General features: G+C 48.0%; 1 protein-coding gene and 1 pseudogene across 2 annotated transcripts in view; both read right to left on the bottom strand.

The window, feature by feature from the left end:
• The window catches only part of CEP135 (centrosomal protein 135), a 392,705-nt gene that overhangs the window by 5,538 nt on the left and 360,485 nt on the right, over positions 1–26,682 (bottom strand). For both annotated transcript variants that reach the window (XM_063920894.1, XM_063920895.1), the window contains exon 25: positions 740–892. In XM_063920894.1, the coding sequence (XP_063776964.1) occupies positions 740–892 (153 nt within the window). The remainder of the gene's footprint in view (positions 1–739; positions 893–26,682) is intronic.
• Positions 11,748–11,908, bottom strand: LOC134960766 (U2 spliceosomal RNA; annotated as a pseudogene).

Raw genomic sequence — 26,682 nt, 5'->3', positions numbered from 1 at the left:
CTGGCCTGAGGAGTTGTGCTGGCTGGGATCCCGGGAGCCCGACAGTCCTGCTGACCAGTGTGAGGGGTAAGCGCTGGCCCAGGGCGCCCCCCACAGCGCCGCACAGTGTGCCTCTGGTACCGTCCAGGAGCGCCCCATCCCCTGTTGCCGCCATCTTCACACTGGCTCCCCACTTGCTAGGGGGGTCGGTGACTAACTCACCACTTGCTCATGCTTCTGGGGTGAGCGGTTCCCCTGCAGCGGCGACCGATCAGCCCCTCTGGAGCTCAGTGTCCAGTCAGCGGAGTCAGTGGCTCAGACCCCGCAGGGTGGACACTGCTATCCCCCTTAGTCCCACACTGCAGGGAGGCTGTTGCCAGCAGCCTCCCTGTAAAATAAAAAACTCTAAACTGAACTTCATTAGGAAAGCTCAGGAGAGCTCCCCTAGCTGTGACCAGCTCCTCCGGGCACATTTTCTAAACTGAGTCTGGTAGGAGGGGCATAGAGGGAGGAGCCAGCCCACACTCTAAAAGTGCCAATGGCTCCTAGTGGACCAGTCTATACCCCATGGTACTAATGTGGACCCCAGCATCCTCTAGGACGTAAGAGAAATACAGTGTTCTTGTCTCTACTGAGGATTACTACTAAAAGTGTAACGGTGTCTGTAGGCTCAAAAGTATTACTAAAAGGAGCATAAACTGGCTCTACATTACTACTTTGCAGGAAAACAAATACAACATTAAGTGAAAGAAGTACCTACTTTTCAGCTGATTTATCAGCTCGATCCATCGATCTTAGAATGGAGCGCTCTGGAGATAAAGAAGGTGATTTCATTGTTGAGGTTAGTGGCGATGACGTATGCACAGATAATGTGGACAGACCATGCCGACGCAACTCCTGAACTGCACGTTCCCTGATGTAAGGAGCAGAGACAAATTACAACTGTGTTCCTGATTTATGTAGCACCTTCAGATACAACTTTATTCATGTACCCTTGACTATTTATTATTTTTTATTTAAACCTTTGATTTTGAACCACTCAAAGCAAGTAATCTCTACAGGCATGGAGACATTGGAGCTCATTGTTGTCTTCCAGTCATCTCTAAATAACTAAACTCTAGTATTTAATGTTAAATCCTTTTCCCTGAATCAATTAGAAACCATGGTGACACAGAGGTTCAGAGAAGAGTTGAACAATTTAAGAATTTGATGTCGAAGTCTTAACTCTAACCACCCTATATCCACTAGAGAATCGTGTTTTGACTGCAAACCTGAGAACATTGTGGACATGCAAGCCTGAATTCCCATTGACCATGAACTCATCTTGCCCTATGCGGTTTATGACCATTACAGGAACTCCATCTTAAACCCGATCACCTGGAGCCAGAGTGTTAGGGAAACATACCACCTCTGCTCTTCCACAACTATAAGTTTACTTTATGAGATCCATGATGTAAACTTCATCTATGACTTCTGTCACCCAGACACCGGAGGCAGAACTGTACCATTGAACATTAAAAAATAAGAATTTACTTACCGATAATTCTATTTCTCATAGTCCGTAGTGGATGCTGGGGACTCCGAAAGGACCATGGGGAATAGCGGCTCCGCAGGAGACTGGGCACAAAGTAAAAGCTTTAGGACTAGCTGGTGTGCACTGGCTCCTCCCCCTATGACCCTCCTCCAAGCCTCAGTTAGGATACTGTGCCCGGACGAGCGTACACAATAAGGAAGGATTTTGAATCCCGGGTAAGACTCATACCAGCCACACCAATCACACCGTACAACTTGTGATCTGAACCCAGTTAACAGCATGATAACAGAAGGAGCCTCCGAAAAGATGGCTCACAACAACAATAACCCGATTTTTGTAACAATAACTATGTACAAGTAATGCAGACAATCCGCACTTGGGATGGGCGCCCAGCATCCACTACGGACTATGAGAAATAGAATTATCGGTAAGTAAATTCTTATTTTCTCTAACGTCCTAGTGGATGCTGGGGACTCCGAAAGGACCATGGGGATTATACCAAAGCTCCCAAACGGGCGGGAGAGTGCGGATGACTCTGCAGCACCGAATGAGAGAACTCCAGGTCCTCCTCAGCCAGGGTATCAAATTTGTAGAATTTAGCAAACGTGTTTGCCCCTGACCAAGTAGCTGCTCGGCAAAGTTGTAAAGCCGAGACCCCTCGGGCAGCCGCCCAAGATGAGCCCACTTTCCGTGTGGAATGGGCTTTTACAGATTTTGGCTGTGGCAGGCCTGCCACAGAATGTGCAAGCTGAATTGTACTACAAATCTAACAAACAATCGTCTGTTTAGAAGCAGGAGCACCCAGCTTGTTGGGTGCATACAGGATAAACAGCGAGTCAGATTTTCTGACTCCAGCCGTCCTGGAACATATATTTTCAGGGCCCTGACTACGTCCAGCAACTTGGAATCCTCCAAGTCCCTAGTAGCCGCAGGCACCACAATAGGTTGGTTTAAGTGAAATGCTCAAACCACCTTAGGGAGAAATTGAGGACGAGTCCTCAATTCTGCCCTGTCCGTATGAAAAATTAGGTAAGGGCTTTTATAGGATAAAGCCGCCAATTCTGATACACGCCTGGCTGAAGCCAGGGCTAACAGCATTACCACTTTCCATGTGAGATATTTCAAGTCCACAGTGGTGAGTGGTTCAAACCAATGTGATTTTAGGAATCCCAACACTACATTGAGATCCCAAGGTGCCACTGGAGGCACAAAAGGAGGCTGTATATGCAGTACTCCCTTGACAAACGTCTGAACTTCAGGAACAGAAGCTAGTTCTTTTTGGAAGAATATCGACAGGGCCGAAATTTGAACCTTAATGGACCCTAATTTGAGGCCCATAGACAGTCCTGTTTGCAGGAAATGCAGGAATCGACCCAGTTGAAATTCCTCCGTAGGGGCCTTCCTGGCCTCGCACCACGCAACATATTTACGCCAAATACGGTGATAATGTTGTACGGTTACATCCTTCCTGGCTTTGATCAGGGTATGGATGACTTCATCCGAAATGCCTTTTTCCTTCAGGATCCGGCGTTCAACCGCCATGCCGTCAAACGCAGCCGCGGTAAGTCTTGGAACAGACATGGTCCCTGCTGGAGCAGGTCCTGTCTTAGAGGTAGAGGCCACGGGTCTTCCGTGAGCATCTCTTGAATTTCCGGGTACCAAGTCCTTCTTGGCCAATCCGGAGCCACGAGTATAGTCTTTACTCCTCTCCTTCTTATGATTCTCAGTACTTTTGGTATGAGAGGAAGAGGAGGGAACACATACACTGACCGGTACACCCACGGTGTTACCAGAGCGTCCACAGCTATTGCCTGAGGGTCCCTTGACCTGGAGCAATATCTGTCCAGTTTTTTGTTGAGGCGAGACGCCATCATGTCCACCTTTGGTTTTTCCCAACGGTTTACAATCATGTGGAAGACTTCTGGGTGAAGTCCCCACTCCCCCGGGTGAAGATCGTGTCTGCTGAGGAAGTCTGCTTCCCAGTTGTCCACTCCCGGAATGAACACTGCTGACAGTGCTATCACATGATTTTCCGCCCAGCGAAGAATCCTTGCCACTTCCGTCATTGCCCTCCTGCTTCTTGTGCCGCCCTGTCTGTTTACGTGGGCGACTGCCGTGATGTTGTCCGACTGGATCAATACTGGCTGACCCTGAAGCAGAGGCCTTGCCTGACTTAGGGCATTGTAAATGGCCCTTAGTTCCAGGATATTTATGTGAAGTGACATTTCCATGCTTGACCACAAGCCCTGGAAATTTTTTCCCTGTGTGACTGCTCCCCAGCCTCTCAGGCTGGCATCCGTGGTCACCAGGACCCAATCCTGAATGCCGAATCTGCGGCCCTCTTGGAGATGAGCACTCTGTAACCACCACAGGAGAGACACCCTTGTCCTTGGAGACAGGGTTATCCGCTGATGCATTTGAAGATGCGATCCGGACCATTTGTCTAGCAGATCCAACTGAAAAGTTCTTGCGTGGAATCTGCCGAATGGAATCGCTTCGTAAGAAGCCACCATCTTTCCCAGGACCCTTGTGCACTGATGCACTGACACCTGGCCTGGTCTTAGGAGTTTCCTGACTAGGTCGGATAACTCCCTGGCTTTCTCTTCCGGGAGAAACACCTTTTTCTGTACTGTGTCCAGAATCATCCCTAGGAACAGCAGACGTGTCGTCGGAATCAGCTGCGATTTTGGAATATTTAGAATCCATCCGTGCTGTCGTAGTACTATTTGAGATAGTGCTACTCCGACCTCTAACTGTTCTCTGGACCGTGCCCTTATCAGGAGATCGTCCAAGTAAGGGATAATTAAGACGCCTTTTCTTCGAAGAAGAATCATCATTTCGGCCATTACCTTGGTAAAGACCCGGGGTGCCGTGGACAATCCAAACGGCAGCGTCTGAAACGGATAGTGACAGTTCTGTACCACAAACCTGAGGTACCCTTGGTGAGAAGGGCAAATTGGGACATGGAGGTAAGCATCCTTGATGTCCAGAGACACCATGTAGTCCCCTTCTTCCAGGTTCGCTATCACTGCTCTGAGTGACTCCATCTTGAACTTGAACCTTTTTATGTAAGTGTTCAAGGCTTTCAGATTTAAAATGGGTCTCACCGAGCCGTCCGGCTTCGGTACCACAAACAGCGTGGAGTAATACCCCTTTCCCTGTTGTAGGAGGGGTACCTTGATTATCACTTGCTGGGAATACAGCTTGTGAATGGCTTCCAATACCGCCTCCCTGTCGGGGGTAGACGTTGGTAAAGCAGACTTCAGGAACCGGCGAGGGGGAGACGTCTCGAATTCCAATTTGTACCCCTGAGATACTACCTGCAGGATCCAGGGGTCCACTTGCGAGTGAGCCCACTGCGCGCTGAAATTCTTGAGACGGGCCCCCACCGTGCCTGAGTCCGCTTGTAAGGCCCCAGCGTCATGCTGAGGACTTGGCAGAAGCGGGGGAGGGCTTCTGTTCGTGGGAAGAAGATGTCTGTTGCAGTCTTTTTCCCCTTCCTCTGCCCCGGGGCAGATATGAGTGGCCTTTTGCCCGCTTGCCCTTATGGGGACGAAAGGACTGAGCCTGAAAAGACGGTATCTTTTTCTGCTGCGAGGTGACTTGGGGTAAAAAGGTGGATTTCCCAGCCGTTGCCGTGGCCACCAGGTCCGATAGACCGCCCCCAAATAACTCCTCCCCTTTATACGGCAATACTTCCATATGCCGTTTGGAATCCGCATCCCCTGACCACTGTCGCGTCCATAATCCTCTTCTGGCAGAAATGGACATCGCACTTACTCTTGATGCCAGAGTGCAAATGTCTCTCTGTGCATCTCGCATATATAGGAATGCATCCTTTAAATGCTCTATAGTCAATAATATATTGTCCCTGTCCAGGGTATCAATATTTTCAGTCAGGGAATCCGACCAAGCCACCCCAGCACTGCACATCCAGGCTGAGGCGATTGCTGGTCGCAGTATAACACCAGTATGAGTGTATATACTTTTAAGGATATTTTCCAGCCTCCTATCTGCTGGCTCCTTAAGGGCGGCCGTTTCTGGAGACTGTAACGCCACTTGTTTTGATAAGCGTGTGAGCGCCTTATCCACCCTAGGGGGTGTTTCTGTCGGGGGTAACCCACGCTTCATCACACACTTCATTCAATTCATCTGATTCAGGAAAAACTACGGGTAGTTTTTTCACACCCCACATAATACCCCTTTTTGTGGTACTTGCAGTATCAGAGATGTGCAAAACCTCCTTCATTGCCGTGATCATGTAACGAGTGGCCCTACTGGAAAATACGTTTGTTTCTTCACCGTCGACACTGGAGTCAGTGTCTGTGTCTGGGTCCGTGTCGACCCACTGAGGTAACGGGCGTTTAATAGCCCCTGACGGTGTTTGAGACGCCTGGACAGGCACTAACTGAGCTGCCGGCTGTCTCATGTCGTCAACAGTTTTCTGTAACGTGCCGACACTGTCACGTAATTCCTTAATTACGGCCATCCATTCAGGTGTCGACTCCCTAGGGGGTGACATCACCATTATAGGCAATTGCTCAGCCTCCACATCATTTTCCTCCTCATACATGTCGACACACACGTACCGACACCCAGCACACACACAGGGAATGCTCTGATAGAGGACAGGACCCACTTAGCCCCTTGGGGAGACAGAGGGAGAGTTTGCCAGCACACACCAGAGCGCTATATATGTATAGGGACAACCTTACAATAAGTGTCTATCCCTTATAGCTGCTTATATCTGTTATTTTGCCAAATAAGTGCCCCCCTCTCTTTTTTACCCTGTTTCTGTAGTTGCAGGAGAGATTCTGGGAGCCTTCCTACCAGCGGAGCTGTGTGGGAAAAATGGCTCTGTGTGCTGAGGAGATAGGCCCCGCCCCCTTCACGGCGGGCTCTTCTCCCGCTTTTTTCTGGAAAACTGGCAGGGGTTAAATACATCCATATAGCCCAGGAGCTATATGTGATGTATTTTTTGCCAAATAAGGTAAATTCATTGCTTCCCAGGGCGCCCCCCCCCAGCGCCCTGCACCCTCAGTGACCGAAGTGTGCTGAGAGCAATGGCGCACAGCTGCAGTGCTGTGCGCTACCTTATGAAGACAGGAAAGTCTTCTGCCGCCGATTTATGGACCTCTTCTTGCTTCAGCATCTGTAAGGGGGCCGGCGGCGCGGCTCCGGGACCCATCCATGGCTGGGCCTGTGATCGTCCCTCTGGAGCTAATGTCCAGTAGCCTAAGAAGCCCAATCCACTCTGCACGCAGGTGAGTTCGCTTCTTCTCCCCTTAGTCCCTCGATGCAGTGAGCCTGTTGCCAGCAGGTCTCACTGAAAATAAAAAACCTATTTAAACTTTTACTCTAAGCAGCTCAGGAGAGCCACCTAGATTGCACCCTTCTCGTTCGGGCACAAAATCTTAACTGAGGCTTGGAGGAGGGTCATAGGGGGAGGAGCCAGTGCACACCAGCTAGTCCTAAAGCTTTTACTTTGTGCCCAGTCTCCTGCGGAGCCGCTATTCCCCATGGTCCTTTCGGAGTCCCCAGCATCCACTAGGACGTTAGAGAAAGGAGGACTCCCACTGCAGATACCCCACAAAGGAGTACCTCCTGAATGTGCAAAGAGAAGGTTATGCTGAGAGTTGGAGGCTAGTTGCAAAGTAAACAATGCCTGTTTCTTTGTTTGTTGCCTGCTTCCACACAGATGGGAGAATTACCATCTGAAATTAGAACACCTAGCTTTTTACAAAAAAGTAAAAGGCCCCAAATCTATAACCTCTAGGCTATGGAGCATGAACTAAGAGCAGAAAACTATTTCCCTATGCAGCCTGATTGATTTTTAGCTAGTTTATGGGTGAAACTGCAAAAGAAGAGGACAAGAGTTCTTACTCTCTAGGTCGGCTTTAACAGCCCTAATCCAAAGCAAACACACCAGCATGTGGACACATTTTTAGCCCCAAGAAGGCCTGTAACAAGAACAGCTTTGCCAAGGAAGTCAGATAGATCAAGGATATGTTCAATCAATGTTAACAATTAAGTGCGTGACTACAATCCTTCAGAGAGCTGTTCTAACCACTTTTCCGCTGCTTTATTAAACTAAGCTAATGTGGAGATAGCTGTAAGAGGTCCAAAGAGCAAAATAGATTTCCAAATTCTTCACATTCTGGCTGTGACATCTTTAAGAGCTAGTGTATTTGGGATTACAACACTAAGGTCTTAAAAAAAAAAATAGGATTTTGGTACTTACCAATAAATCCATTTCTCTGAGTCCATAGGGGATGCTGGAGTTCAGTACCATGGGTATAGATGGGATGATCAGGTGAGCTGGCACAGTACATTTTTAATGTGTGTGACTGGCTCCTCCCCCTCTATACCTCTCCCCAGACCAGTTAAGAAACTGTACCCGAGGAGAGACGGCAACACGACCAACAGAGGAGGTGGTACACAAGGCATCCACAAAAGTTAGATCCCGTAAAACATGACCAGCAGAAACACACATATACACACATTATTATACACAGAAAAGGCAAAATGACCGTAACGCAAGGAAAACTTGCAACCAAATCCGAAGTACTCCCAGCCACCAGGAAACACAGGGGCAACCAGCGATAAAACCACACCGATGGAAGAGAGCAGTGCAGGGTGAGCGTCCAGCTTCCCCTATGGACTCAGAGAAAGGGATTTAACGGTATGTACCAAAATCCTGTTTTCTCTATCATCCATAGGGTACACTGGAGTTCAGTACCATGGAGACGTCCCAGAGCTTCCCAAACGGGCGGGAAAGTGCTGAGAATTCCGGAAAACTGCACAGTCAAGCCAAGACTTAAGGCCACACGCAAGAAGACTGCGGAGCACGACAAGTCTTAGGCAGCATGACCCAGAGACAATTTCAAGCCACCTAAGATGTGGCATGACCCAGAGGCGACCGATACAGGGCACCCACCAACCAATAGAAGGAGGCTACATAGATGCCAGGAACAGCCCAGAAAACACAGAGACTAGGCGTGGTGGAGAAAACAAGATAACTGGGATACCTATATCGCATCACTGACTGTGATAGTGTGTATATATATATATATATATACACACACACACACACACACACACATATATATGTGTGTGTGTGTGTGTACACACATACATATATATATATATATATATACATATACACACACACAAACACATATATCTATCTATCTATTATATATATTTATATATATATATATATATATATATATTTATCACACCAAGAGCCCTGCCAGTCAGCCAGAGAGCATGTCGAGACTGGCCAGCCAGTCATCGAAAACAAGATGGAGCCAGCATGGCTACATAAAGACTGAAGCCACAATCGTGCCCTGAAACACAGATAGACTGCAGAGGCTAGTCAGAGAAGATTGCAACACTATAATATCAATTGAGATCCGAAGGAGTAAGGTGTAACGTTGAAGCCCAACAACACCCTGAGCAAACAGCTGAATCTCTGGCAGAACGAGCTATAGAGAAGATCAAGCAGCGAGTCCACACCAGAAGAAGTGCGTACAGAGACCTGCCGCTAACAAATCCAGAAAAAAAAATCGGAAAGGGTGTTACCAACCACCAGGAGTATGCACCCCAGGCAACATACGCTCTTCGATAGTATAGGAATGCCTGTACTAAGAACGGCAGAGTAACCACCACTGAAAGCCATATATTTCTAATGGGAAAGTATTCCGGTATGTTACATAAAATGAGAGACCCAACATGCTGAGCCCCCAGAGTCCCCGCCTTCAATCACCACACCTTGAACAGCCAGTCTGTCAAACGTAGGTGCCAGAACAAGCCTGACACAGAGGCAACATCCCAGGATCGCCCATGAAAAGGACCAGCAGATCTGTAGATGGACACCAGCGAGGCTACACAATAGCAGGAGAGCAAGACAGTCGTAATCTGTTTACATGGTATAAGGAAACAGGGAAGGGGCAGAAAAGCCAAGTAACACCTTAGCCAACTGGCAAGACCACTGAGCAGACAAAGACACCTGTGTTATAGCGCCCCACTAGAGCAGATTATATATATATATATATATATATATATATATATATATATTAAAAAAATAAAATAAAAAAAAAAGAAGAGTAGGACCCCACCAATCCACTAACTGTTAGAAGGTTTTGATTTACTGGTTCTGCCCAGTTCCGAACCAGGAACCTTTCACGTGTGAGGCAAACGTGATAACCACTGCACTACAGAAACTGGTGGTGTATAGAAAGCCCATTCTCGAGTAAGGCTGTATTTGTCTGTTGCAAGGATAATTGTCAATAAGACGACCTGTGTAGAAAAAACCAAAGCCGGTATAGTACAAATTGTGGACCCCTTACTCTGAGAAGGAGTAGAGCACGATCTGTGCATTTCTGCTCTTAAAAGCATGCTACCGTAGAGATGTAGTCTAACCGGACTTGGAGGACCCACTTCTCAAAAGAGAAGCGATGTGACTCAACACCCATCAAGTAGTCCTAGGTGCAGGACAGCGATAGGCAGTGCAGAATCCTAAGGGGATGCCTGCCCTGGTCTGGAGATACCAAATGGGTTGTATAACCAAAACCTATGGAAATCTGCTACTGAGGAAATTAGACCAGCTTGTAGAGAAGAAAAAAACAGTCCCTGTGAAAAGGATATCCCACAGAGAAAAGGATAAATGCCCTACAGGAAAGTCCTGAGGAAGGCCAACCAACGCTCCCAGAAGTAGAGAACCCCAACTGAGCCGAGGATCCAGCAAAGAGAAAACCTTACGCTTAAGGAGAGCATCCAATGGAGTCTACACGTTCAGAACTAAAGTGTCTGTATGTTCTGAGACTCGAGTAAAGCATCCCTCCTATATAACGGATGTGGAAACAGAAGCATTAATGAAATCTCTCTCCAAAAGATTCCTGGAGGAATAGGTACTCTAAATAAGGGATGAAGCCTATAACTCGAGGGCACCAAGGAGCAACTCCTGTGACTCCGAATAACACCCCTTGAGCCGCAAGGAAAATACAAAAGAAAAACAGGAAAATGACAAGAGGACTACAAACCCAAGTTACTGAAGAAGACTCCTTCAGAAGGGACCAAGGAGGAAAAAGTTTAAAGATATTTAGGAAATCCCTTTACACCAAGTCCATACTGGGATGTAAACCCTCTGTTCCAGAAGAGACTATGACCTGAACACAGTTTCCTATACCACTATCAGTTCTTGATAAGTCCATACCCGAACATAAAAACCGGTATGTTACCTGAAGGCCTTGGAGTCTGAAGTAGTGCCATAAGACACGGGACCTTTGGCGCCAACTGAGTGGATGTAAGTGCTGAGAGAAGCTAGTTGGCTAAAACTTGACTATACTTGCCTGTAATTAATTGATATATGAATCATGAATGTAGTCAGGAGACCCCGTACACACTACTATCTTCTAGTTTAGGTATAGCTATTTGCAGATGGAAACTACCTAAAGGACCCGAACGGGCCCATAACCGGTACAAGTATACCCAGATACTGTAGATATATACACACACACACACATATACATACACACACGCACATAAATATACATACAAAACACATCTGCACATACATATACATATCCACATGATTGGGGGGGGGGGGGGGGGGAGGGTTAGGGCCAGACGAACCTCATTGCCGGACAGTATACAGAATACCACCGTGACATAGTCTGACATCTATAAATGAGGGAGAAGACCGGAAAGCATCAATGGATGGCAGAGAAGTTTCCGTTAACATTCTCCAAATTCCCTAACCGGTGGGAATCGGAAGTACACTCATACATATGTAATGACTTATACCAATATGTAATGTATATATTCTACATAATTTGAAACCAGAGGCGTCTCAGTAAACTAGAACCGCCTCACAGACGTCTATCAGTGCTGTATAAAAGCGAAAACTAGAACAGAAGAAAAAAAGATGGAACATACCTCGAATTATGTTCTATACAATTTTCTGTCTAAGCAGGTTTTGAGGAGTCTCAAATACCTCCCTTTTTCATTGCAGCTAAATCCAACTGGGCAGAGAAAACCAACTTGACTGAATTCTAATGGACACACAGTCAGAAACCGGTATTGGAGGAATATGTGGAAAATAAAGGTATAATAAACAGTATAGACTGTAATACACCTTGGTGAACTTTCCTAGGTATAGTACACAGCATGCTCTAGCTGTAATACCCAAATCTGAGACTACATCACGTGTTTGATAGACGTGTTGGATTCAAATTACCTAGTTACACCAGTCCGAGAGGTGTAAGACCTGGTCACCTCGTCTTCCCATCTGTAAAATCCATTAAATAGATGGCCCCCAGTAGAGGCGTATCAGATATTAACTGATAAGAACATATACTACACTGATCCTAGCCAAAAGGCAATAGAGACTGGTTGTCACAGAACAACCAGGATAGTAGATGACCCTGAAACACGAGGTCAAAACAGGAATCCTGCATACAGCACGGGGAGAACATACACACTCTACACAGCTAGGAGCCATAGTGTGCGTGTTTGGAGTCAGCATTTGCCAACCTTTAAACCAATGTAGATGGGAGCAATAATAGCAGGAAAACAAACAGAGTTATTGCCAATAAAGAACTACTGTACATCTATATAGCTATATCCAACATATTATACACCCATGTATATATTGGGGTGTCAGTATGCTTTATGCAGCCCCCATCCTCTCTGTGCATGAGTGACAGGCGTATCAAAAATTGCCTGCCCCCGCTTGTAGAAAAAACAACCCTGATCCAGGCGCTAATTTGTTAATTGTATTATTTACTCTTAATTTGAGATTTATAAATTTAGAGCTGCAATCTTTGTCCAGCTGTACCTGTGTACGTACAGCTAAAACTTGATCAAAACACTGATCAAGAAGCTACACAAGAAAAAAGAAGAAAAGTGACTGATTGCGCTATTTCTCCAGGTGCGTATATGAATAAAAACACGTGTTTTTCACTTCTCTGGTGTTTATTTTAGTACAAACGTTATATCTCATACAACAATATAATAAAAAATTAAGTATGCATACTCATTAGGGGCACATTCTAAAAAATTATTTTATAATAATAAAAATGATGATATTTCTCTGTTTTAGACATCCAGTGCTCAAATCTATCAGAGACAATTAATAGTTACACTCCTGGATTAAAATGCAACATAATTTATGTATCCACAACGTTTATACAGTGATTTTCCAAGGTGAAAACTCAGTTCTCTGTTTAAAGACACAGTTTCCACAACATTGAATATTGCTTATCTTCGTTGTATTAGAACTCAGTCTTTAGCATAGGACCACAGTTCTCATTCATATAATTGCAAAGTCCATGGACTGACAGTTTCTAAATTGAGCCGCTTACCACCGTGTCCGTGGATGCAGACGTGATGGGGAGATCCTCGCCGTGCACAGCGATGCTGGTTTGCTTTCCTTCTCCCCGTCCGTCCTCCGTGGTGGTAGCGGTGCTGGATGGTTTCTAACCCTCAACGTGAGAGGGGCCGCTTGTATGTGGACAATTTTCAGAATAGACTCTCCACCTTGCTAGCCGCGTCTCCTTTGATTGCAGTTCAGCTGGAGCGGCAGGTGTGTAGGAGGTCTCGTTGGTTGTCCTTAGCTCCCAATCCGGCAGGGTTGATCCCAAACAATGTCGCTGATCACTTGGCAGGGTGAAAGGCAATTCTCTCTAACGCGTTTCGCACACAGGTGCTTCCTCAACCTGAGGCAAGATGTTCCTTGTACTAGCGGTGGGACCTCTGGAAAGGGAATCTCATGTGTACAGTTGTAAATGATTTTTTTTTCTTTTGTAGTTGGCAGGAGACCAGGTATTTAGTTTACCGGACTCTGATGTAGTGTACCTTTATTATAAAGAGTCCGCTCCTTTGCAAGGTAGACCCTTGAGCCCAGACACTCCCCTTTCCAGAACAACACTGTGACCTGGGGCACTGACTTTGGATCAAACCTGTCCACCAGGCTACCCAGCTTGCTCTTATAAAAAGAGTCCGCCCCCTTTGCTCTGGCAGTGAGTGGAAGACAGCAACACCCCTGCTGGGGAAGGAGCGGAAGCGCCGCCATTAATCCACTGCCGTAACGCGGCGGCCCTAATCAGCCGCGTCTTGTTGTGGGAGACAAGCTCACGGTTTATTGCATGCATAAAGCTGCCTGTGACCTGGCGAGGATGAGGGTACAGGAAGTACGGGTGACTGTGCTGTCTGCGCTCACTCAGAGAAGCAACGCGGCCAGCCGGCCCGTGTAACCACCTGGCAGGAACCTTCTCTCAGGCACTACCACAGGGATCAGAGAGTAGTAGCAGCGTGTGGCCGAATTACATGCCGCACCTGTTCTCTAAACACTACAGTGCGGGAGCACGCCATGTGTCAGCATTTTACTGCTAGTGCAACAGACAACTGCTGAGTGTGGTACATATATCCATCTATCGGGCTGGACGAGAACCCAGGTCCTTTTACATACTGGACCTGTAACCATAGCTCCATGTAACTGTGGAGACGGAGCGCTTCACTATCAGACTACAGAGAGTCTGTCTTTATGCATACCCCGCTGCAGAGGATATAGAGCACATAGCAATGCCTTTTCTCCTCTGCTGTATATAGTCGCCAGCAGACCCGGAAACCCCGCTAACGGAGCCTCTGGCTATACTTACAAATCTTCTGTCTTAAGACATGCTGCTGGTGGGGGCAGGGTGCTTTGGGCTCCATGTCAGCAGTGCACTGCTGGATGCGAGTCACCCAGGGACTGATGTCCCTGCAGCCGAGGACTCGGGCTCCAAACTACGCAGGGTGGAACCAAGTTCCCCCAGCAGCTCCCTCGTAGAAGTCTGGTAGAGGCAAACTACCAGACTGCTGCTGAAGTGTAAAGTTAGAAATAAAAATAATAAGAATTTACTTACCGATAATTCTATTTCTCGTAGTCCGTAGTGGATGCTGGGCACTCCGTAAGGACCATGGGGAATAGCGGCTCCGCAGGAGACTGGGCACAAAACTAAAGCTTTAGGACTACCTGGTGTGCACTGGCTCCTCCCCCTATGACCCTCCTCCAAGCCTCAGTTAAGATACTGTGCCCGGACGAGCGTACACAATAAGGAAGGATTTATGAATCCCAGGTAAGACTCAAACCAGCCACACCAATCACACCGTACAACTTGTGATCTGAACCCAGTTAACAGCATGATAACAGAGGAGCCTCTGGATAGATGGCTCACAACAACAATAACCCGATTTAGGTAACAATAACTATGTACAAGTATTGCAGACAATCCGCACTTGGGATGGGCGCCCAGCATCCACTACGGACTACGAGAAATAGAATTATCGGTAAGTAAATTCTTATTTTCTCTGACGTCCTAGTGGATGCTGGGAACTCCGTAAGGACCATGGGGATTATACCAAAGCTCCCAAACGGGCGGGAGAGTGCGGATGACTCTGCAGCACCGAATGAGAGAACTCCAGGTCCTCCTCAGCCAGGGTATCAAATTTGTAGAATTTTGCAAACGTGTTTGCCCCTGACCAAGTAGCTGCTCGGCAAAGTTGTAAAGCCGAGACCCCTCGGGCCGCCGCCCAAGATGAGCCCACCTTCCTTGTGGAGTGGGCATTTACAGATTTTGGCTGTGGCAGGCCTGCCACAGAATGTGCAAGCTGAATTGTACTACAAATCCAACGAGTAATAGTCTGCTTAGAAGCAGGAGCACCCAGCTTGTTGGGTGCATACAGGATAAACAGCGAGTCAGATTTTCTGACTCCAGCCGTCCTGGAAACATAAATTTTCAGGGCCCTGACAACGTCCAGCAACTTGGAGTCCTCCAAGTCCCTAGTAGCCGCAGGTACCACAATAGGCTGGTTCAGGTGAAACGCTGAAACCACCTTAGGGAGAAATTGTGGACGAGTCCTCAATTCTGCCCTGTCCGTATGAAAAATCAGGTAAGGGCTTTTATAAGATAAAGCCGCCAATTCTGACACGCGCCTGGCCGAAGCCAGGGCCAACAGCATGACCACTTTCCATGTGAGATATTTCAAATCCACAGATTTAAGCGGTTCAAACCAATGTGATTTTAGGAACCCCAAAACTACATTGAGATCCCAAGGTGCCACTGGAGGCACAAAAGGAGGCTGAACTGAAGCCAGTTCTTTCTGGAAGAAAATAGACAGGGCCGAAATCTGAACCTTAATGGATCCTAATTTTAGGCCCATAGACACTCCTGTTTGCAGGAAATGCAGGAATCGACCCAGTTGAAATTCCTCCGTTGGGGCCTTCCTGGCCTCGCACCACGCAACATATTTTCGCCAAATGCGGTGATAATGCTTTGCGGTCACATCCTTCCTGGCTTTGATCAGGGTAGTAATGACTTCTTCCGGAATGCCTTTTTCCTTCAGGATCCGGCGTTCAACCGCCATGCCGTCAAACGCAGCCGCGGTAAGTCTTGGAACAGACAGGGTCCTTGCTGGAGCAGGTCCCTTCTTAGAGGTAGAGGCCACGGGTCCTCTGTGAGCATCTCTTGAAGTTCCGGGTACCAAGTCCTTCTTGGCCAATCCGGAGCCACGAGTATAGTTCTCACTCCTCTCCGTCTTATAATTCTCAGTACCTTGGGTATGAGAGGTAGAGGAGGGAACACATACACTGACTGGTACACCCATGGTGTTACCAGAGCGTCTACAGCTATTGCCTGAGGGTCCCTTGACCTGGCGCAATACCTGTCCAATTTTTTGTTGAGGCGGGACGCCATCATGTCCACCTTTGGTTTTTCCCAACGGTTTACAATCATGTGGAAGACTTCTGGGTGAAGTCCCCACTCTCCCGGGTGGAGGTCGTGCCTGCTGAGGAAGTCTGCTTCCCAGTTGTCCACTCCCGGAATGAACACTGCTGACAGTGCTATCACATGATTTTCCGCCCAGCGAAGAATCCTTGCAGCTTCTGCCATTGCCCTCCTGCTTCTTGTGCCGCCCTGTCTGTTCACGTGGGCGACTGCCGTGATGTTGTCCGACTGGATCAGCACCGGCAGACCTTGAAGCAGAGGTCTTGCTTGGCTTAGGGCATTGTAAATGGCCCTCAGCTCCAGGATATTTATGTGAAGTTATGTCTCCAGGCTTGACCACAAGCCCTGGAAATTTCTTCCCTGTGTGACTGCTCCCCAGCCTCGCAGGCTGGCATCCGTGGTCACCAGGACCCAGTCCTGAATGCCGAATCTGCGGCCCTCTAGAAGATGAGCACTCTGCAACCACCACAGGAGAGACACCCTTGTCTTTGGTGACAGGGTTATCCGCTGATGCATCTGAAGATGCGATCCGGACCATTTGTCCAGCAGGTCCCACTGGAAAGTTCTTGCGTGGAATCTGCCGAATGGGATTGCTTCGTAGGAAGCCACCATTTTTGCCAGGACCCTTGTGCATTGATGCACTGACACTTGGCCTGGTTTTAGGAGGTTTCTGACTAGTTCGGATAACTCCCTGGCTTTCTCCTCCGGGAGAAACACCTTTTTCTGGACTGTGTCCAGGATCATCCCTAGGAATAGAAGACGTGTCGTCGGGATCAGCTGCGATTTTGGAATATTGAGAATCCAACCGTGCTGCCGCAACACTACTTGAGATAGTGCTACCCCGACTACCAACTGTTCTCTGGATCTTGCCCTTATCAGGAGATCGTCCAAGTACGGGATAACTAAAACTCCCTTCCTTCGAAGGAGTATCATCATTTCGGCCATTACCTTGGTAAAGACCCGGGGTGCCGTGGACAAACCAAACGGCAGCGTCTGAAACTGATAGTGACAGTTCTGTACCACAAACCTGAGGTACCCTTGGTGAGAAGGGTAAATTGGGACATGGAGGTAAGCATCCTTGATGTCCAAAGACACCATATAATCCCCTTCTTCCAAGTTCGCAATCACCGCTCTGAGTGACTCCATCTTGAATTTGAACCTGTGTATGTAAGTGTTCAAGGATTTCAGATTTAAAATAGGTCTCACCGAGCCGTCCGGCTTCGGTACCACAAACAGCGTGGAATAATACCCCTTTCCCTGTTGCAGGAGGGGTACCTTGATTATCACCTGCTGGGAATACAGCTTGTGAATGGCTTCCAATACCGCCTCCCTGTCGGAGGGAGACGTCGGTAAAGCAGACTTTAGGAAACGGCGAGGGGGAGACGTCTCGAATTCCAATTTGTACCCCTGAGATACCACCTGCAGGATCCAGGGGTCCACCTGTGAGTGAGCCCACTGCACGCTGAAATTCTTGAGACGGGCCCCCACCGTGCCTGAGTCCGCTTGTAAAGCCCCAGCGTCATGCTGAGGACTTGGCAGAAACGGGAGAGGGTTTCTGTTCCTGGGAACTGGCTGTTTGCTGCAGCCTTTTTCCTCTCCCTCTGCCACGGGGCAGAAATGAGGAGCCTTTTGCCCGCTTGCCCTTATGGGGCCGAAAGGACTGCGCCTGATAATACGGCGTCTTCTTATGTTGAGAGGCTACCTGGGGTAAAAATGTGGATTTCCCAGCAGTTGCCGTGGCCACCAGGTCTGATAGACCTACCCCAAATAACTCCTCCCCTTTATAAGGCAATACTTCCATATGCCTTTTGGAATCAGCATCACCTGACCACTGCCTCGTCCATAACCCTCTTCTGGCAGAAATGGACAGCGCACTTACTCTTGATGCCAGTCGGCAAATATCCCTCTGTGCATCACGCATATATAGAAATGCATCTTTCAAATGCTCTATAGTCAGTAATATACTGTCCCTATCTAGGGTATCAATATTGTCAGTCAGGGAATCCGACCAAGCCACCACAGCACTGCACATCCAGGCTGATGCGATTGCTGGTCGCAGTATAACACTCGTGTGAGTGTATATACATTTTAGGATATTCTCCTGCTTTCTGTCAGCAGGTTCCTTAAGGGCGGCCGTATCAGGAGACGGTAGTGCCACCTGTTTAGACAAACGTGTGAGCGCTTTATCCACCCTACGGGGTGTTTCCCAACGTGCCCTATCCTCTGGCGGGAAGGGGTATGATGCTAATAACCTTTTAGGAATTATCAGTTTTTTATCGGGGGAAACCCACGCTTCATCACACACTTCATTTAATTCCTCAGATGCAGGAAAAACTACAGGCAGTTTTTTCTCACCAAACATAATACCCTTTTTAGTGGTACTTGTATTATCAGAAATATGTAAAACATTTTTCATAGCATCAATCATGTAACGTGTGGCCCTACTGGAAGTTACATTCGTCTCTTCATCGTCGACACTGGAGTCAGTATCCGTGTCGGCGTCTTAATTCCTTCCATAAGCTCAGTCACTCAGGTGTCGACTCCCTAGGGGATGACATCTCCATTACAGGCAATTGCTCCGCCTCCACACCATTTTCCTCCTCATACATGTCGACACAATCGTACCGACACACAGCACACACACAGGGAATGCTCTGATAGAGGACAGGACCCCACTAGCCCTTTGGGGAGACAGAGGGAGAGTATGCCAGCACACACCAGAGCGCTATATATATACAGGGATAACCTTATAGAAGTGTTTTTCCCCTTATAGCTGCTGTTTTATTAATACTGCGCCTAATTAGTGCCCCCCTCTCTTGTTTTACCCTTTTCTGTAGTGCAGGACTGCAGGGGAGAGTCAGGGAGACGTCCTTCCAGCGGAGCTGTGAGGGAAAATGGCGCCCGTGTGCTGAGGAGATAGGCCCCGCCCCCTTCTCGGCGGACTTTTCTCCCGCTTTTTGCTGTATTCTGGCAGGGGTTAAAATACATCCATATAGCCCTGGGGGTTATATGTGATGTATTTTCGCCAGCCAAGGTGTTTTTATTGCTGCTCAGGGCGCCCCCCCCAGCGCCCTGCACCCTCAGTGACCGGAGTGTGAAGTGTGCCTGAGGAGCAATGGCGCACAGCTGCAGTGCTGTGCGCTACCTTGGTGAAGACTGATGTCTTCTGCCGCCGATTTTCCGGACCTCTTCTTGCTTCTGGCTCTGTAAGGGGGCCGGCGGCGCGGCTCTGGGACCGGACTCCGAGGCTGGGCCTGTGTTCGGTCCCTCTGGAGCTAATGGTGTCCAGTAGCCAAGAAGCCCAAGCTGGCTGCAAGCAGGCAGGTTCGCTTCTTCTCCCCTTAGTCCCTCGATGCAGTGAGCCTGTTGCCAGCAGGTCTCACTGAAAATAAAAAACCTAAAACTAAACTTTTACTAAGAAACTCAGGAGAGCCTCCTAGAATGCACCCTTCTCGGCCGGGCACAAAAATCTAACTGAGGCTTGGAGGAGGGTCATAGGGGGAGGAGCCAGTGCACACCAGGTAGTCCTAAAGCTTTACTTTTGTGCCCAGTCTCCTGCGGAGCCGCTATTCCCCATGGTCCTTACGGAGTTCCCAGCATCCACTAGGACGTCAGAGAAATAAAAGATATTATATATATATATATATATATATATACACACACACACACATATATATATATATATATACACACACACATATACACACACACACACACACACACACACAGATGGGTCCACGTTTATCTTGACCTTTAATAGGATTAATTGAGACTGGCCAGTCGGACTTAATCCCCTGTTGTAATGACTTAATCCCCTGCTGTATTGTATTGTAGCTGAGAACAATAGATGAAGGGTTTATGATAATAAGTCATGTTGTGCCTAGGCGCAGAAAACAAGTCAAGTTAACCGTGGACCCATCTGTATATATACATAGAGCTCCAGAGGAACTGACCGGCTCTCCTCGGGCACATTTCTAAAACTTGTATGAGGAGGGGTATAGAGAGGGGGATGAGCCAGTCACACACATTAAAACATTTTTAAAGTGCCGGCTCGCCTGATCACCCCATGTATACCCCATGGTACTAAACTCCAGCGTCCCCCATGGATGAGAGAGAAAGCTAATTACTGATGAATGTACTGTCACAAGGAATATTATGAAATGACTAACCTGTGAGTATCGGACTTGGATCCACACTTCTAAGAGAAAAATGGCAAGTAATGGTGCACCTGAACAATCCATGCAAATCTTTTTTTGCTTTTGCATGTAGCCCACAAATGCAGGACAGCTTTAATTTTACACTGCAATTTAGATGAGTTTGGACATGCCCCGACAAGTCTAAATCTGTGTGCATGTTACATCTTCCCCACCGCAACATTGTTTGATCAAGATACAAAGTTAGTTCCTTTTTTCTTTTTTTTTTTTTTTTTTTTGCTCCCAACTCAGCCCCATAGTGATACAAGGAGAACATAGCTGGTGCAGCTGCAGATCTTTACCTTGTAAATAGCCAGTGCCAAGAGACCTTCCTATGTGGGCACTTAGAAAAAATAAGATTTTATTCACCGGTAAATCTATTTCTCGTAGTCCGTAGTGGATGCTGGGAACTCCGTAAGGACCATGGGGAATAGACGGGCTCCGCAGGAGACTGGGCACTCTAAAAGAAAGATTAGGTACTATCTGGTGTGCACTGGCTCCTCCCACCATGACCCCCCTCCAGACCTCAGTTAGGATACTGTGCCCGGAAGAGCTGACACAATAAGGAAGGATTTTGAATCCCGGGTAAGACTCATACCAGCCACACCAATCACACCGTATAACTTGTGATACTATACCCAGTTAACAGTATGAAATATAACTGAGCCTCTCAACAGATGGCTCAACAATAACCCTTAGTTAGGCAATAACTACATACAAGTATTGCAGACAATCCGCACTTGGGATGGGCGCCCAGCATCCACTACGGACTACGAGAAATAGATTTACCGGTGAGTAAAATCTTATTTTCTCTGACGTCCTAGTGGATGCTGGGAACTCCGTCAGGACCATGGGGATTATACCAAAGCTCCCAAACGGGCGGGAGAGTGCGGATGACTCTGCAGCACCGAATGAGAGAACTCAAGGTCCTCCTCAGCCAGGATATCAATTTTGTAGAATTTAGCAAACGTGTTTGCCCCTGACCAAGTTGCAGCTCGGCAAAATTGTAAAGCCGAGACCCCTCGGGCAGCCGCCCAAGATGAGCCCACTTTCCTCGTGGAATGGGCTTTTACTGATTTAGGATGCGTCAATCCAGCCGCAGAATGCTCCAGCTGAATTGTGCTACAAATTCAGCGAGCAATAGTCTGCTTAGAAGCAGGAGCACCTATTTTGTTGGGTGCCTACAGGATAAAAAGCGAGTCAGTTTTCCTGACTCCAGCCGTCCTGGAAATACAATTTTTTAAGGCCCTGACTACGTCCAGTAACTTGGAATCTTCCAAGTCCCTAGTAGCCGCAGGCACTACAATAGGTTGGTTCAAGTGAAAAGCTGATACCACCTTAGGGAGAAACTGGGGACGAGTCCTCAATTCTGCCCTATCCATATGGAAAATCAGATAAGGGCTTTTACATGACAAAGCCGCCAATTCTGACACACGCCTGGCCGAAGCCAAGGCCAATAACATGACCACTTTCCACGTGAGATATTTCAAATCCACAATTTTAAGTGGCTCAAACCAATGTGATTTTAAGAAACTCAACACCACGTTGAGATCCCAAGGTGCCACAGGAGGCACAAAAGGGGGCTGAATATGTAGCACTCCCTTTACAAATGTCTGAACTCCAGGCAGTGAAGCCAGTTCTTTCTGGAAGAAAATCGACAGAGCCGAAATCTGGACCTTAATGGAACCCAATTTTAGGCCCATAGTCACCCCTGACTGTAGGAAGTGCAGAAAACGACCCAGCTGAAATTCCTCTGTTGGGGCCTTCCTGGCCTCACACCACGCAACATATTTTCGCCAAATACGGTGATAATGGTTTGCGGTTACTTCTTTCCTGGCTTTTATCAGCGTAGGAATGACTTCTTCCGGAATGACCTTTTCCTTTAGGATCCGGAATTCAACCGCCATGCCGTCAAACGCAGCCACGGTAAGTCTTGGAACAGACAGGGCCCCTGCTGTAGCAGATCCTGTCTGAGCGGTAGAGGCCATGGGTCCCCTCTGATATCATTTCTTGAAGTTCTGGGTACCAAGCTCTTCTTGGCCCATCCGGAACCACGAGTATCGTTCTTACTCCTCGTTTTCTTATTATTCTCAGTACCTTTGGTATGAGAGGCAGAGGAGGGAATACATAAACCGACTGGTACACCCACGGTGTCACTAGAGCGTCCACAGCTATTGCCTGAGGGTCCCTTGACCTGGCGCAATATCTAGTTTTTTGTTTAGGCGGGACGCCATCATGTCCACCTGTGGCCTTTCCTAACGGTTTATCAACATTTGGAAGACTTCTGGATGAAGTCCCCACTCTCCCGGGTGTAGGTCGTGTCTGCTGAGGAAGTCTGCTTCCCAGTTGTCCACTCCCGGAATGAACACTGCTGACAGTGCTAAGACGTGATTTTCCGCCCATCGGAGAATCCTTGTGGCTTCTGCCATCGCCATCTTGCTTCTTGTGCCGCCCTGTCGGTTTACATGGGCGACTGCCGTGATGTTGTCTGATTGGATCAGTACCGGCTGGTTTTGAAGCAGAGGCCTTGCCAGACTTAGGGCATTGTAAATGGCCCTCAGTTCCAAAATATTTATGTGTAGGGACGACTCCTGACTTGACCAAAGTCCTTGGAAATTTCTTCCCTGTGTGACTGCCCCCCAGCCTCGAAGGCTGGCATCCGTGGTTACCAGGACCCAGTCCTGTATGCCGAATCTGCGGCCCTCTTGAAGATGAGCACTCTGCAGCCACCACAGTAGAGATACCCTGGTCCTTGGAGACAGGGTTATCAGCCGATGCATCTGAAGATGCGATCCCGACCACTTGTCCAAGAGGTCCCACTGAAAGGTTCTTGCATGGAACCTGCCGAATGGAATTTTGCTTCGTAAGAAGCTACCATTTTTCCCAGGACTCGTGTGCAGTGATGCACCGATACCTGTTTTGGTTTCAGGAGGTCTCTGACTAGAGATGACCGCTCCTTGGCTTTCTCCTGCGGGAGAAACACTTTTTTCTGTTCTGTGTCCAGAACCATCCCCAGGAACAGTAGGCGTGTGGTAGGAACCAGCTGTGACTTTGGAATGTATAGAATCCATCCGTGCTGTTGTAGCACTTCCCAAGATAGTGCTACTCCGACCAACAACTGCTCCTTGGACCTCGCCTTTATAAGGAGATCGTCCAAGTACGGGATAATTAAAACTCCCTTTTTTCGAAGGAGTATCATCATTTCTGCCATTACCTTGGTAAAGACCCTCGGTGCCGTGGACAGTCCAAACGGCAGTGTTTGGAATTGGTAATGGCAATCCTGTACCACAAATCTGAGGTACTCCTGGTGACGATGGTAAATGGGGACATGTAGGTAAGCATCCTTGATGTCCAGGGATACCATGTAATCCCCCTCCTCCAGGCTTGCAATAACCGCCCTGAGCGATTCCATCTTGAACTTGAATTTTTTTATGTACGTGTTCAAGGATTTCAAATTTAAAATGGGTCTCACCGAACCGTCCGATTTCGGTACCACAAACATTGTGGAATAGTAACCCCGTCCTTGTTGAAGTAGGGGCACTTCACTATCACCTATCACCATCACTACTTGAAGGATCCAGGGATCCACCTGTGAGCGAGCCCACTGATCGCTGAAATTTTTGAGGCGGCCCCCCCACCGTACCTGGCTACGCCTGTGGAGCCCCCGCGTCATGCGGTGGACTCAGAGGAAGCGGGGGAAGAATTTTGATTCTGGGAACTGGCTGACTGGTGCAGCTTTTTCCCTCTTCCCTGTGCAGAAAGGAAGCGCCTTTGACCCGCTTGCTTTTTTGAAGCCGAAAGGACTGTACCTGATAATACAGTGCTTTCTTAGGCTGTGAGGAAACCTGAGGTAAAAAAATTTCTTCCCAGCTGTTGCTGTGGATACGAGGTCCCAGAGACCATCCCCAAACAATTCCTCACCCTTATAAGGCTCTATGTGCCTTTTAAAGTCAGCATCACCTGTCCAGTGTCGGGTTTCTAATACCCTCCTGACAGAATGGACATTGCATTCATTCTGGATGCCAGCCGGCAAAATATCCCTCTGTGCATCCCTCATATATAAGACAACGTCTTATGTTCGCAAAATAGTATCCCTGTTTGACAGGGTTACAGACCACGCTGCAGCAGCACTATCTGCAGGTCTCAGTCTAGTACCTGAGTGTGTAAATACAGACTTCAGGATAGCCTCCTGCTTTTTATCAGCAGGTACCTTCAAAGTGGCCGTATCCTAAGACGGCAGTGCCACCTTTTTTGACAAACGTGTGAGCGCCTTATCCACCCTAGGGGATATCTCCCAGCGTAACTTATACTCTGGCGGGAAAGGGTACGCCATCAGTAACTTTTTAGAAATTACCGGTTTCTTATCGGGGGAACCCACGCTTTTTCACACTTCATTCACTCATTTGATGGGGGAACAAAACACTGCCTGCTTTTTCTCCCCAAACATAAAACCCTTTTTTAGTGGTACTTGGGTTAATGTCAGAAATGTGTAACACATTTTTTATTGCCGGGATCATGTAACGGATGTTCCTAGTGGATTGTGTATATGTCTCAACCTCGTCGACACTGGAGTCAGACTCCGTGTCGACATCTGTGTCTGCCATCTGAGGGAGCGGGCGTTTTTGAGCCCCTGATGGCCTTTGAGACGCCTGGGCAGACGCGGGCTGAGAAGCCGGCTGTCCCACAGCTGTTACGTCATCCAGCCTTTTATGTAAGGAGTTGACACTGTCGGGTTATACCTTCCACCTATCCATCCACTCTGGTGTCGGCCCCACAGGGGGCGACATCACCTTTATCGGCATCTGCTCTGCCATCACATAAGCCTCCTCATCAAACGTGTCGACACAGCCGTACCGACACACCGCACACACACACAGGGAATGCTCTGACTGAGGACAGGACCCCACACAGCCCTTTGGGGAGACAGAGAGAGAGTATGCCAGCACACACCAGAGCGCTATATAATTTTGGGATTAACACTATATTGAGTGAATTTTTCCCAATAGCTGCTTGTATATACAATATTGCGCCTAAATTTTGTGCCCCCCCCCCTCTCTTTTTAACCCTTTGAGCCTGAAAACTACAGGGGAGAGCCTGGGGAGCTGTCTTCCAGCTGCACTGTGAAGAGAAAATGGCGCCAGTGTGCTGAGGGAGATAGCTCCGCCCCTTTTTCGCAGACTTTTCTCCCGCTTTTTTATGGATTCTGACAGGGGTATTTATCACATATATAGCCTCTGGGGCTATATATTGTGATATATTTGCCAGCCAAGGTGTTTTTATTGCTGCTCAGGGCGCCCCTCCCCAGCGCCCTGCACCCTCAGTGACCGGAGTGTGAAGTGTGCATGAGGAGCAATGGCGCACAGCTGCAGTGCTGTGCGCTACCTTGGTGAAGACCGAAGTCTTCTGCCGCCGATTTTCCGGACCGCTTCTGGCTCTGTAAGGGGGACGGCGGCGCGGCTCCGGGAACGAACACCAAGGCCAGTTCCATGCGGTCGATCCCTCTGGAGCTAATGGTGTCCAGTAGCCTAAGAAGCCCAAGCTAGCTGCAAGCAGGTAGGTTCGCTTCTTCTCCCCTTAGTCCCTCGATGCAGTGAGCCTGTTGCCAGCAGGTCTCACTGTAAAATAAAAAACCTAAAATAAACTTTCTTTCTAGGAGCTCAGGAGAGCCCCTAATGTGCATCCAGCTTGGCCGGGCACAGAAATCTAACTGAGGTCTGGAGGGGGGTCATGGTGGGAGGAGCCAGTGCACACCAGATAGTACCTAATCTTTCTTTTAGAGTGCCCAGTCTCCTGCGGAGCCCGTCTATTCCCCATGGTCCTTACGGAGTTCCCAGCATCCACTAGGACGTCAGAGAAACAGATTTCCATAAATTCATACCAGAGTCATTCTTAAAGATCCTGTGAGTGCCCAAGTCCCCATAATTTCAATTTCCCCAACGGGATGCATGAGAAAAAAGACCTTATACTAGATCACTGTACTTTATTTGCACACATGGTCACTATCCACACCTCCTCAATGCACTAAGTAGCAGTGCAGGAAATGCTGGATCTATAGAGCATGCTGGCACCAAGGGTATGTTTTAGATGCAAGATGCCTTTAACAAATTCAGTTTTGTAGGAGTAACAACTCAGATTATATTGCATCATGCTAACAAACCTGGGGGTATATTTACTAAAGGTCGATTTTGTTTGTTTTTGTTCGATTTTA

The sequence above is a fragment of the Pseudophryne corroboree genome, chromosome 1 (assembly GCF_028390025.1).
Source record: "Pseudophryne corroboree isolate aPseCor3 chromosome 1, aPseCor3.hap2, whole genome shotgun sequence".
Lineage (NCBI taxonomy): Eukaryota > Metazoa > Chordata > Amphibia > Anura > Myobatrachidae > Pseudophryne > Pseudophryne corroboree.
Note: the sequence above shows the minus strand (reverse complement) of the source record. Positions and strands in the feature narration are given on the sequence as shown.